This window comes from Peromyscus eremicus, chromosome 16_21 (assembly GCF_949786415.1).
Source record: "Peromyscus eremicus chromosome 16_21, PerEre_H2_v1, whole genome shotgun sequence".
Lineage (NCBI taxonomy): Eukaryota > Metazoa > Chordata > Mammalia > Rodentia > Cricetidae > Peromyscus > Peromyscus eremicus.
This window is the reverse complement of record NC_081432.1, coordinates 67307240-67326173: the sequence shown is the minus strand read 5'-3', so window position 1 is coordinate 67326173 and position 18934 is coordinate 67307240. Positions and strand designations below refer to the sequence as shown.

Below are 18934 nucleotides of genomic sequence, written 5' to 3'. Positions count from 1 at the left end.
AGGCTTCTAAGTTAGGTATTAAATTCAACTAAAAATTACTTTATTAGAATTAACACACACACACACACACACCCTTAAGACTATGCATTTAAATATACAAAAACCTAAGACTCCTAAGTTTTTGAAACATCCAAAATGCACAGGTGAATATACTCAGAAAAATTCCTATGGTGAAGGTGAAGTGATTTTTAGTGTGTAGAAAATAAGCTGGGCATGGTGCCACATGCCTGTAATCTAAGCACTTGGAGGTTTAAACAAAAGGAGTTAGAGTCGAAGGTCAATCTCAGTTATACAGTGAGACCCTTTCTCATATCAAAAGCCCCATATATGCTGGCAGTTGGTGTCTGGTGTGCTCTGTCCACAAAAATACTTCCATTCTTCATACAACACAAAGTTGGGGCTGGAGAGATGATCCAGAGATTAGAAGCACTCACTGCTCTTACAGAAAACCGAGTTTACTTCCCAGCACCCATATGGCAGTTTACAACCATCCATAATTCCAGTTCCAGGGCACCTGATACACTCTTCTGACCTCTGTAGGTAACATATATCCAATATTAATAAAAAAGAGTATCAAATAATATTTGTATAACAATGTTTAAGGCAGCATTGTTCACAATAGCTACTAAAGAATGGAAGTAAAATAAGCAATCCTTTTCGCCAAGATGGCACCGAAAGTGAAGAAGGAAGCTCCTGCACCTCCCAAAGCCGAAGCCAAAGTGAAGGCCTTGAAAGCCAAGAAGGCAGTGCTGAAAGGCATCCACAGCCACAAAAAGAAGAAGATCCGCACGTCACCCACGTTCCGGCGGCCCAAGACCCTGCGGCTCAGGAGACAGCCTAAATATCCTCGAAAGAACACGCCCAGGAGAAACAAGCTTGACCACTATGCCATCATCAAATTCCCCCTGACCACGGAGTCAGCCATGAAGAAGATAGAAGACAACAACACACTTGTGTTCATTGTGGATGTCAAGGCCAACAAGCACCAGATCAAACAGGCTGTGAAGAAACTCTATGACATTGATGTGGCCAAGGTCAACACCCTCATAAGGCCTGATGGAGAGAAGAAGGCGTATGTTCGGTTGGCTCCTGACTATGATGCTCTGGATGTTGCCAACAAAATTGGGATCATCTAAACGGAGTCCAGTTGGCTAATTCTAAATATACTTTTTCACCATTAAAAAAAAAAAAAAAAAGAATGGAAGTAATTGAGGTTATCAAAAATGGATGTTGGGAGGGAGAGGCAGGTAGATCTTTGTGAGTTTAAGACCATTCTGGTATACAGAGTGAGCTCCAGATCAGTCAAGGCTACATAGTAAGACCCTGTTTCAAGAAAGAAAGATGGATGGACTAGGCTGAAGACTAGTTCAATAGTTGAGGCCTTGGATCCAATCTTCCACACTGAAAAAAAAGAAAAAAGGAAAAATAGAAGTATGAACCCACATGCTTATGACCTTGGAAGTTGAGAAGCAGAGATGGGAGGATCTCCCCCTCCTAGCTTGGCCTCCTGAGTGCTGTAACTAAAATTGTGTAATAAGTATTTTAAGGCAGTCAACTAGCCAGGGGGCATAAGCTAGTCATATGTTATTGTTTGAACATTACCATATGGGGGAAAATCTGCTAGTACATGGATATGGTTTTAAAATTAGTCTTAGGAGTTTAACATTTAGTGCCTTATACTTGACCTATCATCCTGGCACTGGAGAGGCAGGATTGTCTCAAGTACAAAGCCAGCCAGGATTACACTGTGAGCCTTGTATCCGCCCCCAATTCACAGAGATCCACCTGCTTCTGCCTCCCAAGTGCTGGGACTAAAGGTGTGTGCCACCACAATCACCTGACTGAGTCTTGTCTTTTTAAAAATCAAAACCAAACCAAGTCAGCATTTCAACTTTCAGAGCTAAAACACTGATGTATCTTCAAAAAGGGGTGTAATCCTAATGAAGTCTTTGTTCACAGGACTAGAATTCATTTCCTTTATTTGAAGCAGAATAAAGGTAGAAAGAAAGAAATAATGGGGTTAGAGAGATGGCTCAGTGCTTAATGGTACTGTCAGTTCTTACAGAGGACACGGATTCAATTCCTTCACCCACATGACAGCTTATAATGTCTGTAACTCAAGTTCCAGGGGATCTAACACCCTCCTATGGTCCCTACAGGCACTGTGTACATACATGCAAAGTACCCATGCACACCAAAAAAATAAAAAATAAAAGAGAAAAGGAAAGAGATTATTAAAACTTATTAAGTAGATATCAGAGATATAGCTGTGCTGTGTTGCTAAAGTGCTTACCTAGGAAGCACAAAGTCCTAGGTTCCATCTCCAGCACCAAAAAAAACCCCCAACAAACCAATCAACCAAACACCCCCCCCCAAAAAAAACAAAAAAAAACCCCAAAAAACAGGGTATAGTGGTACACACTTGTAATCCCAGCAGTGAGAGCTGGGGAGGGAAATAGAATGTAAAGTTCCAGATCACCCTAAAGTTCAAGGCCATCATTGGCTACACATGACCCTGTAACAAAACTAAAGCCAACCCAACCAGGCTATGCATATGTGAGTACACAGGCATATGCTAATGTTAAAGCTTCAATACTAATGAGGTTAAATGAACTGCTTTCTTTCTCTGGTCCTTTCCTCACTCCCTGAAATAATACCAACAGGATTTTTAGTTTTACACTAACTACTTCATGAACTGACAGAGGTGAAAATGTTTATGCTACTGCTCAGATATTCTGCGTCCATACATTTCCTTACCTCATTTCCTTTCCTTTCCTTTCTTTCCCCAGTCTCTTTTGCCTTTATAAAGTGTACTAAGAATATGCTTCATGTCTACTAACTTTTAGGATTGTTTCTTTCTAAATTAGGTTCTTTGCTTTAATTATTTCCCCTATTAGATGAATTACCCAACCATCAATAGGTATTTACTAGGTGCTGACTTTACACCTGGTTTCGCACTATATGTCACATCCTAGTTCTGGCACCCAGACATCTTTATGGTCCTAAGCACAGTAAGATGGGCTTCCTTAAGCAAATAGGTGCTTTTAAGAGTAGAAATTCAACAGCAACTATGCGACTTGCTGATCTATTTTCCTCAGGGAATCTGTTACTGAATTCAGTCATCAGATGCAGCAGAAAATGCTGCATGGGAGGCACATTCATTTCCTATTTGGGTTTCGACTACTCTCCTTTCTGTGGCAGTATTTATGCCTCATCAGTCCCCGTTACCCCTTTCCACAAAATAAGCATGAAAATATCACTTTACCATCCCTTCTTCTCCACTGTTCGGCAAGAACATAAGCCCATGACAACTGATGTCTGACCATGTATCAATTTAGGCCCACCCACAGAAAGGTTCTAACCACAATCCCAAAAATTAGTCACAATTTACTTATCTTGATGGTTTGATTTTACACATATTTTTGGTCAATTTTTTTTCTAAATGAGAAAGGGAAAGAGAAGAAAACAAAAGAAGGGGGAAGATAAGAAAAATGGCAAAGGGGAAAGGAAGATAGAGAATGGAGACAAAACAGAAGCAAGGAAGACAGAGACTTTGAAGGAGCACCAGTAAATTCCTTGATGTTAATTCTTAGTGGACCAGGAGAGGGGAGATAGTATCAATAAAGTGGAGATATTTTGAAATGCTGAATTAATGATTTTGCTTGTCACCTAATTACTTATCTGCTGCCTAATATCACATTTCATAATATTTTGCTTCTTGATCTGGTCATCTGATAATAAAATTCTTCCTTATAGTTAAAAAAAAAAAAACAAACAAAAAACAAACAAAAGCCAAGCCTTAGTAGTATCACGAGTCCTGAACATACCACAGAAAAAGTTAATGCAATTAAGTTAGGCTTAAAGGGTTTAGCTGTATGTGGAAAAAGTCTACAAAACACTTCAGCATACTTTAAAAGTTGAGAATTTTACAACATAGAAATGGCAAAAAAAAAAAAAAAAAAAAAAAAAAGTTATGAGGTTGGAAGCTGGGATTCTGGGAACCCACATTTGCTTCATAGCATTCACATGCAGTTAACCACCTGTAACTGAAGTTGGAGGGGATCCAATGCCCTCCTTTCTGGCCTCCTCTGCCACCAGACATGCAGGTGGATATATACATTTGAGCACACAAAATACTCATACATATTTTAAAAATCTCAAAAAATAGTTGGGGATTTAGCTCAGTGGTAGAGCGCTTGCCTAGCAAGCGCAAGGCCCTGGGTTCAATCCTCAGCTCAAAAAAAAAAAAAAAAAAAAAAAAAAACCTCAAAAAATAAATAAAACCAGGACTTTGAAACTATGTAACTATGACTGGCTACAACTCCTTAGGTAGAAAAGACTTGCCCTGAATTTGGCAGTAATCCACCTGTTTCTGGCTCCTGAATGCTGAGATTCCATTACCACACCCAGCAGAGATAGGAACAAAGCATAGATAAGGGATGTAGGTGGTGGCACACACCCCTAATAACATCAGTACTTGAGGGGCTGAGATGTGAGGATGTTTTGAGTGCCGGTCCAGAACAAAATATTAAAGTAACCTCCCAAATCCACCCAGATTAACAGGAATTAAGCCAAGACACCCATAGAAACTAGCAGTGTTCTAAGGGGGGAAATTTATAAAAAGCCAGGAACCCTTTAAATCTCAGTCATTAAAGCTTCTTTTGGCTTTATAACCATGTGCAAGGATCACATTACAGAAATAAGTTCAGGAGCAAACATTTGAAGATGACATCCACTACAGGACTGTAACCTGAAACCACAAACAGAAAAGCAAGAGTTAAATGTCTAACACATAGCAGTGCACATAGCTCAGCAGTAGGGTGTTTTGCATAACTTACAAACATGGTGCTAGGTCTGGTCCCTGGCACCATGAAGGGAAGGTGTGTGTCTGAGTGTGGTGTGTGTGTGTGTGAGAGAGAGAGAGAGAGAGAGAGAGAGAGAGAGAGTGAGTGTGTGTGTGTGTGTGTGTGTGTAAGAGTAGCCTAAGAAAAACAAGAAACCACAAAAATGAGATTGTAAGGTACTAAAGAAAGTATGATGACAAAGAGAACAGAAATTTTACCATTAGCAAAAAAAAAAAAAAAAAAAAGGAACAGTTATATCATATGACCATTATAAAGAAAACTGAGGAAGCTCTTCTGTTAAGATCTTACAGCCAATGACTATGTTCCAGGAGACCTACCAGCAATGGTGTCACAGTACATTTTTCTTACAACATGACTGGCACTGATACTATAACTTGAGCTTGGTCATAAAAAAGCCTCTAGCTTCTACCTGGTACTTTCATAATATTCATGCTTGAACTCAGCTCTTGTCAGGGAAAACCTAGGCTGAATTAATGTAAAAGACAGCTTGCTACAACTGAGTTCAATTCGAGCACCCACATGGTGGCAGTAGAGAACTCCTGCAAGTTATCCTCCAATCCCCACACATGTAACCACATGCAAACAAAATTTATAAAATAATGTACAGCTGTAAGAATTGCAAAACAGAGATGAGAGAGAAAACAGCAGCCTCCAAGGACAAACAATAAAGTGGTATCTTGGAGACCACTGGAAACCTTCTTAAGTCCATTATCTCTTATCCCCCAACCCCCTTTTCTTCTTTAAGAAAAGGTGTGGTGTCCCTATAAAGTCTTGGCTGGCCTGGAATTCATGGAGATCTGCCTGTCTCTACTTCCAAAGTGCTGGGATTAAAGGCACCACCACACCCAGCCCTCTTACCTCCTTTTTCTAAGACAAAGTTTTTGAAAACACTTTCACATTATTTTCTTTAGCTGACACGTAAAAGAGGAGTCAATAACTTCCAAATATTCGATTACACAACACAAAGCTTGTCATGTGTACTCTGATTTTCTAGTCTCAATTTCTTGCAAAACAAACAAAAAACAACCCATGTGCACACTTATAGAACAATGGTTGCATTGAAGGACTTGCTTTGAGTGAACTGCAAAAACCTGAGGCAAACTATTTAAGCTACTGCCTTGCTTTCCTCAACTATTAATGTTTTATACAACCATGCTAATATACTGATGAAACTTGGAAATACATGGTCTAAATCCCATGGGCGCACATGTATACACTTAAGGTACCTTGTCTTAATAAGTCAAATTGTTTCTGAAAAGTAATATCTTTCTGAAATTTAATTTACAAATTAGATACAAATGTAATAAAAGCCTCAAAATGTACTCTTGTTATTTTATGTTTTATTTTTCAAACATAACCACCCTGCCCCAGTGTCTTGTCATTTCAGTAGTAGGAGCTGAAGCAAGAGAATTGTGATTTCAAGACCAGCCTGGATTATATGGCAAGACCATCTCAAAAAGTAAAGGGAAGGAGTGGAAAGAAAAGGGGGAAGAAAGAAAAAGAAATCAAGAAGGGAGAGGCAGAGAGATTTAGACTAGATCTTAAAAAAAAAAAAAAAAAAAAAAAATTCAGCTACTCTGGAGGCTGAAGGAGGAAGATTCAAAGTTCAAGTCCTGCTCTGAGCCAGTGAGTTGAAAGACAGCCAAAACAATTTATTGAGACCCTGTCTCAAAATAAAAATGAGGAAAAACGTCTGGGCTATAACTCAGTGGAAAAGTTCTTGTTTAGTATGGGTGAGGCTCTAGGTTCAATCCCTAATGTTAAAAAAGTCCAATATGCAATACCAATAAAAAAATCTCTTCTTTAGCTGGGCGGTGATGGCACACGACTTTAATCCTAGCACTTGGGAAGGCAGAGGCAGGGGAATCTCTGTGAGTTTGAGGCCAGTCTGGTCTACAAAATGAGTTCCAGGACAGCCAGAGCTGTAACAGAGAAACCCTGTCTTGAAAAACCAAAATCTCTTCTTGACTGATTAGCCATTAAGTAGCTAGAATTTATGCTTACATCAAGTTAGATGATTACTTAAAAACAAAAATTTGGGTCAGCAAAAAAAAACGGCTGTGGGTGCCTGCCACATAAGCCCGATAAACAGAGTTCTGTCCCTAGAATACATGGCAAAAGGAAGGAGTTGACTCCTCAAATTAGTCCTCTGATCCCCAGAGTCCTCCAACATGCAGAGTACCCACACTGATACATACAAAATAATAATAATAAAAAAGCAAAAATTTCTCAAATTGAGCCAAGAATGTAGCTTAGGTGGTAGTAGTTTGTATTATCACATACTAACCCATGGGTTCAGTTCCCAGCACTATATAGTCGAGTCTCACTGTCCTATAATTCTAGCATTAGGAAGGTAAAAACAGAAGGAACAGGCCATCACTACACAGTGATTTCAAGGTCAGCTTGGCCTATAAGAGACCCTGTCTCAAAAACATATCAACCACAAAAAAAATTCTTGAATTATTGTTTCCTTTATATGGAGACATGACCTCAAACTTACTACATACTTTAAGCTAATACTGAACTTATCCTCCCTGCCAACTGCCAGGATTATAGGTGTGTATCATTATACTCAGCTAACACAGTTAAGTCACATGTGATTTCAGGTAGAATAGTGTCTGGAGATAGGTAATGAATTTCAGACAACCTACTATGCCTCAGTACACAACAGAACAGTCAAGTGAACCAGCAGAGGCAATACACTAGCTTAGAGCGCCTTGGTCAACCCATTCTGCTGAGCAGCTTCAAATCCTTGAACAGTACCAGCACTCTGACCCTAACAAAACTGAGACACAGCAAAAATTAATACTCATGATTCATAGTGATTCTTTGCAATCAATTTTAAGAGGGTAAAAAGATAAATAATCTTGACCATAGTAGGGGTGTATATGTGTTACTGTATCTTCTGTGATGGTGTGTGTGTGTGTGTGTGTGGGCTGAAAATAAGACTTTATGAATGCTAGGCAAACACTTTACCACTAAATATAGCCCCAATATATATATACATATATATATATATATATATATTTTTTTTTTTTTGGTTTTTCGAGACAGGGTTTCTCTGTGTAGCTTTGCGCCTTTTCCTGGAACACACTTGGTAGCCCAGGCTGGCCTCGAACTCACAGAGATCCACCTGGCTCTGCCTCCCGAGTGCTGGGATTAAAGGCGTGCGCCACCAACGCCCGGCTTTTTGTTTTGTTTTTAATACATGGTCTTACTATACAGCTCTGGCTGTCCTGGAATTCACTATGTAGACCAAGCTGGCCCCAAACTCACGAGATCTGCCTGCTTCTGCTTCCCAACTGCTGGAATAAAAAATGTGCACCACCACATGCAATTTAAAAGAACACCTGGGCTAGGGATGCAGCACAGTGGTAGAGCACTAGCCTAGTATACATGAGGAACTAGGTTCAATCTCCAGTACTGTCAACAAAACAGAACATCAACAAACGGTGTTCTTTAGAAATCCTCATCCAGTTCAATACTCTCATTTGCAAATTGTGTAAACAGGGCCCAAGTGTTTATAAACATTTTAGGATTGCAATCAATCCTACTCAACTCTGTAATTCGAGATGTAACATGAATCTTAAAAGGTCTTATTAATAAAAACAAAAAAATGGACCCAGATACTGGAGTGAAAGCTGAAAGATCAGAGAAGCAGAGCAAGCCAGCCACAAGTTCTTACCTCTAGGAAATCCTCAGTCTCAAGAGCGAAACTTCCCGTTTACTCACACCTTATATAACTTTCTGTGCCCTGCCATCTTCCTTCCTAGTGCTGGGATTAAAGGCATGTGTGCTTCCCAAATACTTGGTAGCAAAGGCATGAGATCTCAAGTACTGGGATTAAAGGCATATGCCACCATGCCTGGCTCTGTTCCCAGTGTGGCCTTGAACTCAGAGATCCAGCTCTGTCTTCCGAGTGATAGGATTAAGGATGTGTGCCATCACTGTCTGGCCTCTATGTCTAATCTAGTGGCTGGCTCTGTCCTCTGATCCCCAAATAAGTTTTATTGAGGTGCACAATATATCACCACACAACAGTAATATTTCAATTATACAGAGTGAGGACTGATACTATAACTACTGAAACATCATCTCCTAAGGTCCTAAGTGGAACAAACTAGTATGAAAAACCAAATTTCTACCATCTAATACAACCTACAACTCCATGGAGATAAATGTTCTAAGAGGAAATAATGTGCATAAAGATAATATTCTTTCACTTAAAACCAATGGACACGATACACTAATTTTATCTTTGTATTAAAAAACACAATAAATTAGATGTGGTGGCTGATGCCTATAGTCTCATTACTCAAGGAAGCTGAGGCAGGAAGCTACCTAGGCTACATACAGATCAAGAGCATCTCAATGCCCAAACAAGAAACCAGACAGCAACAACAATCTTTAAACAGTGAAAGCATTTTAAAAGCACCCTTTATTCATGTATAAAAACTATGTATTAAACCAGGTCCAGCTATCAAGAGAACGTGGAATTCAGGGCCAGTCTGGGTTACCCTTGTTTCAAATAATAACACCCTTTCCCACATCTGGGTGTTCTACCATTTTCTTAAAAAGTAGCTTTAACAAAAAGTAGGGGATGGTACTGGCACACATCTGTAGTCTCAGAACTTGGAGAGGTGGAAGCAGGACAATCAGTTGAGGCTAGCTCACTTAGTAGGTCGGAGGCCAGTCTGCTCTATATGAGATCCTATCTAAAACTAAACCAACCAAACAAACCAAAAACCAAATAGTACCATCAACAATGTGAAAGCTGAGTATGGTGGCACACACCTATAAATACCAGCCCTCAGGAGGCTAATGCAGAATTGCTTTGAGTTCTAGACCAGCTTATAATACAGAGACCCTTTATCAAAAACCAAAACAAAGACAAACATAGTTGAATGTAAAAATTTCAGTTAGCTTTTCTTTTTATTTTGGAATAAACTTATTTCCCCCTAGGTGTTGTAAGAAGCTCTGATTGTGTAAGGTCCTAATCGAATGTGTGTTGTTGACATGGGTTTGTCAGACACACCCCATCAGGACCCCATAGCCTCAGGTTCAGAGGGAAGAGTGTGAGTTTTGACAGTGTGCGCAGAAAATTCCACCATAGCTTTCTTCCCCTGGGATTTTTATAGCCTGAGGACAGTTCCGATACAGCCACTATCATTACCAAGATTAGCCAAACCTGTCTCCTTGATCCAGTTGTATGGCAGAAACCTTGCCTCCTTGTTTATCTATATGTAATAACCCCTACTCCTTGCTCTGCTGTATGCAATAGCCCTGCCTCCCTGTTCAACTCTATATAATAAATTCGTTGAGCTTCTAGGGTACAGTGGATCTCCATCAGAGATCCCAGTCCACCCAATCCTAGCAATTTGTGTGTCCATTATCTGCCTTTTCTTCATCCCTCACTGTCCTAGCCAGGCCTGTCCCTGGAGCCCTGCAAGGACAGAGCAAAAGGTATAATTGAGTAATAAAAGTTAAGTATACTTACAACACAGACAGTTTTGATACATGCATATACTGTTCAATGACTGACTCAAACTATCATGTTATCTATCAATGAAAACTAATTTTAGGGTGGGCAAAATGACTCAGTGGGTAAAAAAAAAAAGTCCCTGATGACCTGAGTCTGATCTATGGAAACCTACAGTGGAATGAGGCCAACTCCAGACAGTTGTCCTCTGCCCTCCAAATATGCATTGTGGCACACTTCTGTCCATACTTATGCAATGCATAAACATAATGATAAATAAAGTAAGGCCAGCAGAGATCATATACATAGACACTGTCTTAAGGAACAAAAAAACTGCTTGGTGTGGTGGCCCAAGCCTATAATTCCAGCAGGATAAGATAAGATGGGTTATGAGTTCAATTCCAGGCTGGGCTACACACACAGTGAGTGAGTTTGGGTCAGCTTGGGCTACAAAGTCTTGTGTCTAAAACAAAAACAAACAAAGACATTAAACCAATAAACATACCCACATTTAAAATTGTGAGCACAAAAGATCTATACCACTAATATTTTAGTTACATTATCACTAACTGTAATAACCAGAATTAACATATATATAGGTAATATTCCATTTACCTGTACTTTCTCCCCCAAGTAATCTTCTAACAAGTAACTCATTTGCTGTTGAGTGAAAGCCACTTAATGCAGTCTACACGACTAGGCACACTTGTGAAAAAAAAAGAAATGAACTTAAAATGACTGCAAGAATTTACCAGGCCTAATTCCAGAAACTTGGCTACAAAATGCTCACACATCTGTGCAAGTGAATTTGCAGAACTAATTTCTTTAGGTAGTTTCAGGTTTAGGTAATATTTGATTTCTAACATTTTTGTATTTCATTTGTTATTGGTTTACTTGGTTCTTGTGTTTCTTGTTGTTTTGAGCCATGTCTCATGCAAGCCTAGGCTGCCTTCAAACTCACAGCAATCCTCATTTCTCAACTGCCAAGTACTAGGGTTACAACAGACATAAACAACCACAAGTATGTTATTGTAAATAGTTACTTTTTTTTTTTTTTTTTTTTGAGACAGGGTCTCTGTAAGAGCTGGTTTTATATGTCGACTTGACACAAGCTTGAGTCATCAGAGGAAGGAGCCTCAGCTGAGGAAATGCCTTAATGAGATCCGGCTGTAAGGCATTTTCTCATTTAGTGATCAATGGGGGAGGGCCCAGCCCATGATGAGTGGTGCCATCCCTAGTCTGCTGGACCTGAGTTATATAAGAAGATGGGCTGAATAAGTCAGGGGAAGCAGGCCAGTAAGCAGCTCCCCTCCCTGGCCTCCCCATCAGCTACTGTCTCCAGGACCCTGCCCTGTACGAGTTCCTTGACTTCATTCAGTGATGAACAGCAATGCTGAAATATAAACCAAATAAACCCTTTCCTCCCCAACTTGTTTTTTGGTCATGGTGTTTTGCCACAGTAATAGAAACCCTAACTAAGACAGCGGTGGCTGGTCTGAGCCTCCTGAGGACTGGGATTCAAAGGTGTGTTCGACTATACTCCACTCTCACATGGTTAATGGTACTGTGTTTGAGACAGCACCTCATGTAGAGCAGGCTAGCCTCAGACTCATACCTAAGCCTAGCCTGAACTCCAACTCTGCTTCCACCTCTCAATTAAGAGGGATGCACCTGCCTCTACCTCTTCGTGCTAGGATTAAAGGGATGCACTGCCATGCCTAGCAACTGTAAATTTTAGTAAGAAACTTTATTGTCTAAGTCAGTGGTTCTCAACCTTCCTAATGTTATGCTTTAATACAGTTCCTCATGCTGCAGTGACCCCCCCATCATAAAATTATTTTGTTGCTACTCTCTAACTGTAATTTTGTTACTATGAATTGTAATGTAAATATCTGATATTCCACCCTTCTGAAAGGATTATTTGATCCCCCAAAGGGGTTTTGACCTATAGGTTGAGAACCACTGGTCTAAGTAAAGAAAGTCTGGGCCTAAAGTTCTTACCCCTGGAAGAGAAACCAGTGTTCCTAATGGCTTAACCATCTCTTCAGCCCCAACTCAAACAAAATTTTAAAACCCTAAATCAAATACTAAGCAGCTATCACCCAAAATATTATTATGTAACATATCAACAATGCTAGAAATGACTCAGCAAAAAGCTACACTGGTACTTGTTTAGATGTACTTACTAAGCATTTATTTTCTGCCAGTTAAGACATTAATTAAGACATCTGTTTTCATTTCAGGCAAGGTACTGTTATTTCTGTTTCATGTAAGAAGAAAATAAACATGTGACTTCCCTAACCTAACCAAAGTAGTATTCAACAGAGGATGGATTTAAGTTAAAAACACTGTGAAAAATGACTGAGGCTTAGAGACATACCTTAGTTGGTAGTATGCTTTCCCAGCATGCACAAAATCCTGGGTTTCATCCCCAGCACCACAAACATAGGGTGGTGGCCCACCTGTAATCTTAATATTCAGGAGGTAGAAGACCTCCACAACTACCTAGCTTAGTTCCAGGCCAGCCTAAGCTACATGAAACCTATCTTATGAATGCCCTCCCTCCCACCCCACTCCAGCCCCCCCCCCCCCGGGGGGGGGGGAAACTATGAAAGTCTTGCTAGGTTTGGGACCTTATCTCAAAAACAAAATAGGCTAGGCATAGTGACTATACCTATAATCCCAGCATTTGGTAGGTTAAAGCAGTAGGATCACCAAGAGTTTATGGGATATAGGGCAAGATCTTGTCTTGAAAAGAAGACTTTCCTACCTAAATAAATAAGACATTTCAATTTTGTGTTCTGTTGTCCTTTTTTGAGACAGGATCCACTGTGTCACAACCACTGGTCTGAAACTCACAGTCTTCCCTCTTCAGGTTCTAGAATGCTGGAATGATAAACCTGGCCACCCCATGTAGCTTGTTTTTCAAAGTTTTCCCATTAAATACTCTTTTAAGTCCCCAAACCGTGCTTGATAATAAGTTTATAGAAATTTCAGAATAGCTTAAGGGTACAATACCTTGTTTACAAACAAAACACCAAATTAAAATATATTTTAAAGTCCAAGGTCTGCTGAAAGTTTTTTTTCCCTTCCTTGTATAATCTACTTAGTTCTTCAAGATCACATTTAGAACAAATATTTATTAATGTATGATTCAGTTAAATGATTAAAAGAAAATAACAATCTCACCCCCAATGGTACTCTCTTGAAATTCATGAAACTGGCCCTTCACAAAGCGAAGCACCAGGCTTGATTTGCCAACAGCAGACTCTCCTAGAAGTACCAGTTTGAACTGGCATATTTTATTTCCAGTATTTGGCCCGTTGGGTCTTGTTGCTCCTCGATTAGCCATGTTCAAATTTGAAAGAAGTCCCTAATTTCAAATTCCTAAATGAACTTCCAGGATGCAAGGTATCAATTTTGTTTTCTTTCTGTAGAAAATACCTGTGGAGACACAAATAATAATTAAATAAACAAATCAAAACTAAATAAATGAGTATTAGTCACTTAGTAAGTTTAATAATAGAGTATTGTAATGACAAGTAGATAGCCAAGGTCATTTAGTTTATTTCAGCACTTTTCAAGGGAAATAATGGCACAAGATTTGAACTAAAATCACCTCAAGTTAACCTTCAAAAGAAGGGTGAGAAGTATAAAAAAGGAGAAAAGTAACAGAATCTCTATGTCATGAAAGCAGAAGGGAGACAATCTGCAGAGAGGAAGGGGATGGGAGAAGACAGGGAAGAACGACACAAATGAAAACATCACCTGTAACCCACCTATTTGTATGTTAACCAAAAAAATAAAAAAATAAATAAATAAATAAAAGGAAGAGGCAAGCTTTCAGCAGGGTGTGATAGCAACACCAATTCCACCTTGGGAAGGCTGAAGCAAGAGCTCAAAGCCACAAACAACATATAAGACCTAACTGCAAAACACAACTAACCTTTAACAACTTCACTTTGGGGCTAGGGATTGGGATAGTGCTTGCCCAGCAAATAGCAGGCTCTAAACCAAATAAATAAATAAATAAATAAATAAATAAATAAATAAATAAATAAATAAGACTTGGCTTTGTGCCAGTTAGTATTTTAAGTATTTAATACAGCCACTCAACAGTATCAAGTACTCTTACAATTCTTATAAATGAGGAAACAGGTACCAAAAGGTTAAGTGACTTCATTGAGATCACAGAGCAACTGTGACAGAGCAACTTGAGAGGTCAATCAAGAATTCAGGTTGTGGGCGCTGGAGAGATAGCATCTTAGCCTGAGTACTGCTATTCTAGGTGACTGGAGTTCAGCTTATAGGGTGATTCACAACCACCTGCAACATCAGTTCCAGGTTATATGACATCCTCCTCTGGACTTCTTGGGCACTGGCATTCACACGTACACACCCACAGACATAAAGGTAACTATAACCACAAAAATCTTTAAAATGAAGAAAAGAAAATCAGGTTCTTATTGTCATACTACTTGGATTAAAATTATTTTGAAGAAAATTATGCTAGTAAATGGAAAGCTTTTAGAACAAATCCTAGAGTTTACTATTTGAAGGTCTCCACTAAATGATACATTTTTCATTTAATAGTAATTCCCAAACACCAAATATTTAACTCCCAAGTTTGTATGGCTGGCTGATAAGGATTTCTCTATTTGGTAGGATTAGGAGCTGCGCAGTGGTGGCGCATGCCTTTAATCCCAGCATTTGGGAGGCAGAGCGAGGTGGATCTCTGTGACTTCAAGGCCAGCCTGGTCTACAGAACAAGATCCAGGACAGGTACCAAAACAACACAGAGAAACCTTGTATCGGGAAAAAAAAAAAAAAACCAAAACAAAACAAAAAAGAAAAGGATTAGGAGTGATCTATTTACTTACAGTAATTTTTGGGGGTAGCTTTTGGGGCTAAAAATGTGTATTATCTGTTTAACATTGCATTTGAAAAAACCTGAATGGCAGTCTTCTCCCCTCCTCTTTAGACAGGGTGTCACAAAGTAGCACAGGATGGTAATCTTCATACTTCAGGCTCTTAAGATCTGCACCAAGACATCCAGCTTGTCTTTAATCTCAGCAGAACCAGCAAATATTTGAAACAGTCTTTTCAGTTTACTTACAAGTCAACTTGAATACTTTAGTCCAACCTTTTATCAATATATGGAACATGGATGGGGCAAGCCTGTAATCCCAGTACCCAAGGACCTCGAGGAAGGAGGGCTGTGAAGTATTATTTAGGCTAGCCTGGGCTACACAGAGTCCTTGTTTCAAAAAAGAAGAAGAAATATCACTGAATAAGGCCCTTGCAGTGTAAGCTTGGGTTTGGATCCAGGGAACCATGTATAGTGAAAAGGTGAGGACCAAGACTTGAGGTTGTCCATTTGATCTCCACACAAATGCTGTAGAATGCATACACCTTCACACGGAAACACATACACACAATCACACACATAAACTAAAATAAATGTGGTTTATAAGCTTATTAAAAAACAAAACAAAACAACAACAAAAAACGTACTAAGGATTTCTTCCCTAAAAAAAAAAAAAAAAAAAAAAAAAAATCTCTGCCCCAAAGCAGCTACATTTAATTTACACTTCAAGTAAGAAATTTATATTTCCCCATAAAACTTGAGTTGATACTTGAAACATTCTTGATAATGGCTAATTCACTGATAAATATATCCTTAAGACCTTCTTGTTATTTTTGTTGTTGTTGTTTTAAAACAAGGTTTCTCTATGTAATCCTGGCTGTCCTAGAACTCAGAGAGACTGATCCCTGTCTCTACCTCCCAAGTGCTGAAATTAAACGTATACACCTCCAAGCCCAGCTTAGTTTTTAAGATACCACCTCTTGGCGTGATCTAGTTAATACCTTTGAATGTTCCTTATCTTTACCAATAAATACTGACACATTTACAGATAAAATGATATTTGAGTTGCTTCTAACCAAGAGAACACAAAACTATCATTCCAGCCTGGCATGATGGAGCTTGCCTGTGGTCCTAGCACTTGGGAAGCCAAGATAAAAACATGTCAGTCAGAAAGGCATAGCAAGGCCTTGTCTCAAAACAACAGATATGGTTGCTGGTTGTTGTTGGTGTACTCCTTTAATCCCAGCACTAGAGAGGCAGAGGCTGGCAGATTTCTGAGTTCGAGGCCAGCCTGGTCTACAAAGCCAGTTCTAGGATAGTCAAGCCACACACACAGAAACCTTGTCTCAACCCACCCCCACCCCCCACCCCCCAAAGAGACTTGGCAATCCAAGATTTTAATGCCAGCACTCACGGTCCAGAGTAAGGTGGATGAATCTGAGTTCCAGGACAGCCTGGTCTACAAAGCACGTTTCAAGCTATCCAGACCTACACAGTCAGTGCTTGTCTCTAAATAAATAAAATTCCCATTTCTCCTCAACCCACAAAACCACACTGAAGTCTATTCCTGGATATGCCAATTTCTGCCAGAGCAAAGTTTCAATTTCCAAATCTCAATCTCCATTATATTCTAACATTGCATAGCTACTGTGAGAATTAAGTAAGACAACACACGTAGTCTCTAATACTGTACCTACTAAGTACACAGTGTTTGAAATTGGCAGTTTAAATGGCCTCTTGGTGAGATAATGCTGTAGATCAATAGACTGTCATACAGACCTTCAGATACATTGTCAGCCTAAACGTTTACCAATCGTTCCTTACCTACAAAACAAATGACTTATCCAGGACAAAACTTTCTGTGAATGTCCATGGTACTTCCAAAATTTCAAGGAAACATCGGATTCTCACAGAAAAACTGAACAAAAACTTATACTTAGTTTTGCTTTTTAAAGTATTCCCTCCCCTCCCCACCTCATCTTTTTGAGACAGAGACTTGTAGCCTAGGCAAGCACAGGGGTAAGTTAGGGATAGCCTAGAACTCCGGATCCTCCTACCTCAGCTTCCAGAGTGCTGGGATGACAGATGGGTGCCTCCATATTCAGCGCCTTTTAAAGTTCAAAGCTACTGAATCTTTACTTCCAAAGACCTCAAACAGGAAACAAGCCAAATTATAAACATACACACATTGACCATGATATTAATGTTAAAAATTAAGTGCAAAGACTGGGAGTAGCTCAGTAGAGCCCTTGCTCAGCACACAGACGCTCTGAGTTCAACCCCTGGCAAAACACACACACACACACACACACACACACACACACAAACACACACACACACACACACACAGAAGCTCGATACATGCAATCCTTTGTACTCACTGCTTGTACTTCTTATGCCGCAATACAAACTTTTGCATAATATGCATCTTAAATCTTGAAAATGGTAATTACTTTATACAGTTTTTATCTTTGATTTAAAAAATTACTGAGCCCTTAAATTGTGCCAGGCACTGTTGTCTGTACTTGCTCATAACTCTACGAGTTCAAATTTTACATTAAAAATGATCCGGCCAGTCCTGAGTATACCGAGAGACGTACAGAGTTTTTTTGTGTTGTTTAGTTACCTGCAAGGCAACTGATTCAGCACTTTGAATCCACTTCAGCAAGGCAAAAACTAAACATGCCAAGTGTGACAGTCCGAGCTTTAAACTTCTGGAAGTGTCAGGATGTTAACCTGCTTGCAGAGAACCCCGCGGCTTCGGTTCACCATCTCCCACGGAAGAGACAAGAAGATCCCACCATTCGCATAGCTCGGCCAAGCCAGTCAGAGGTAGGCGGAGCTCCCAAACCCCACCTGCTGTAGGCCTGGATTCCCGGAGGACCCGAGAACCAACTCGGGGTGTCAGGGCCAGCAGTCCGGCCGAGCCCCGAAGCTGTGCTCCTAAGCCACCCACTCAGCCCCGACACGGCCCGGCCAGGACTGAGACCCCAGAACCGGGCCGGATACCGCCGCGGCCCACGGCGCCATCTTGGGAAGAGGGTGACACCCGCCTCTCCCTCAGCGGGTCCCGGCATCCCAGGCTCCAGAGCTGAGGCCCGGCAGAGGCTTGGAGACCCGGGCACAGCCCGGGGCCGAGGGGACGCGCCCCGACGGCGGCTTACCTGGGGCGCGGCTCCCGGCAGCGAGTCCACGCACGGCCCGGAGATCGGATGCGCCGCAGCTGCAGCGGCGTCGCCTGCTCGCCGCTTCTCACACTGGCCGGCGCGGGGCTCCGAGCGCCGTGCCGCCCCTGCCGGGCTGCGTCTCCGCCTCTCCGCTCCGCCTTCCTCTCTCCTCCTCCGCAGTCGCCGCACTAGAGTTCCTACGACTTCTTCCTCCTCCTCCTCCCTCCGTCTCCTCCCCTCAGGCGGCCAGGCTCCTTCACAAACCAAAACACAAACACTCAGGGTCCAGCGAAGAAACTACTTCCGCCGGCTCCGCCACGTAGCCGCACGCAGCGAAGTACGCCGTGTGGTCACTTCCGCTGTCGCCCCTTCCTAGTGGCCCGGCAAAGGCCTCCTAAGGGGCGGGGCCGGCGCCACGTGACCTCAACAAGCGCGATCTTGCCTCCGCCCTCTGCCTGTCCGCTAAAGGCGCCGGGTCGGGCCCTCGCAAACGCCTTCTTCATCTGAGTAGACATCTATCTCGGCTCTGGCTGCCCCGCCGGTCGGAGCGTCAGGA

At 41.0% G+C, this 18934-nt stretch overlaps 2 protein-coding genes across 4 annotated transcripts in view; one reads left to right on the top strand and one right to left on the bottom strand.

Moving 5' to 3' along the window:
* The window catches only part of Rab5a (RAB5A, member RAS oncogene family), a 31518-nt gene extending 12802 nt beyond the window's left edge, over positions 1 to 18716 (bottom strand). The window contains exons 1-3 of one of the 3 annotated variants that reach the window (XM_059282318.1): positions 18376 to 18716; positions 17269 to 17360; positions 13534 to 13788 (exon numbers count right to left, since the gene is read on the bottom strand). In XM_059282318.1, coding sequence (XP_059138301.1) covers positions 13534 to 13696 — 163 coding nt within the window. In that variant the 5' untranslated portion in view covers positions 13697 to 13788; positions 17269 to 17360; positions 18376 to 18716. Of the gene's footprint in view, positions 1 to 13533; positions 13789 to 17268; positions 17361 to 17837; positions 18045 to 18375 lie in introns of those variants that run through there. The other 2 variants (XM_059282319.1, XM_059282320.1) reach the window with 2 other exon arrangements.
* On the top strand, positions 627 to 1167 carry LOC131926749 (large ribosomal subunit protein uL23-like). The gene has a single exon (XM_059282321.1). It carries the CDS (start codon positions 666 to 668, stop codon positions 1134 to 1136), a length of 471 nt encoding a protein of 156 aa, XP_059138304.1. The 5' UTR covers positions 627 to 665; the 3' UTR covers positions 1137 to 1167.
* Positions 18717 to 18934: the final 218 nt, after the last annotated feature.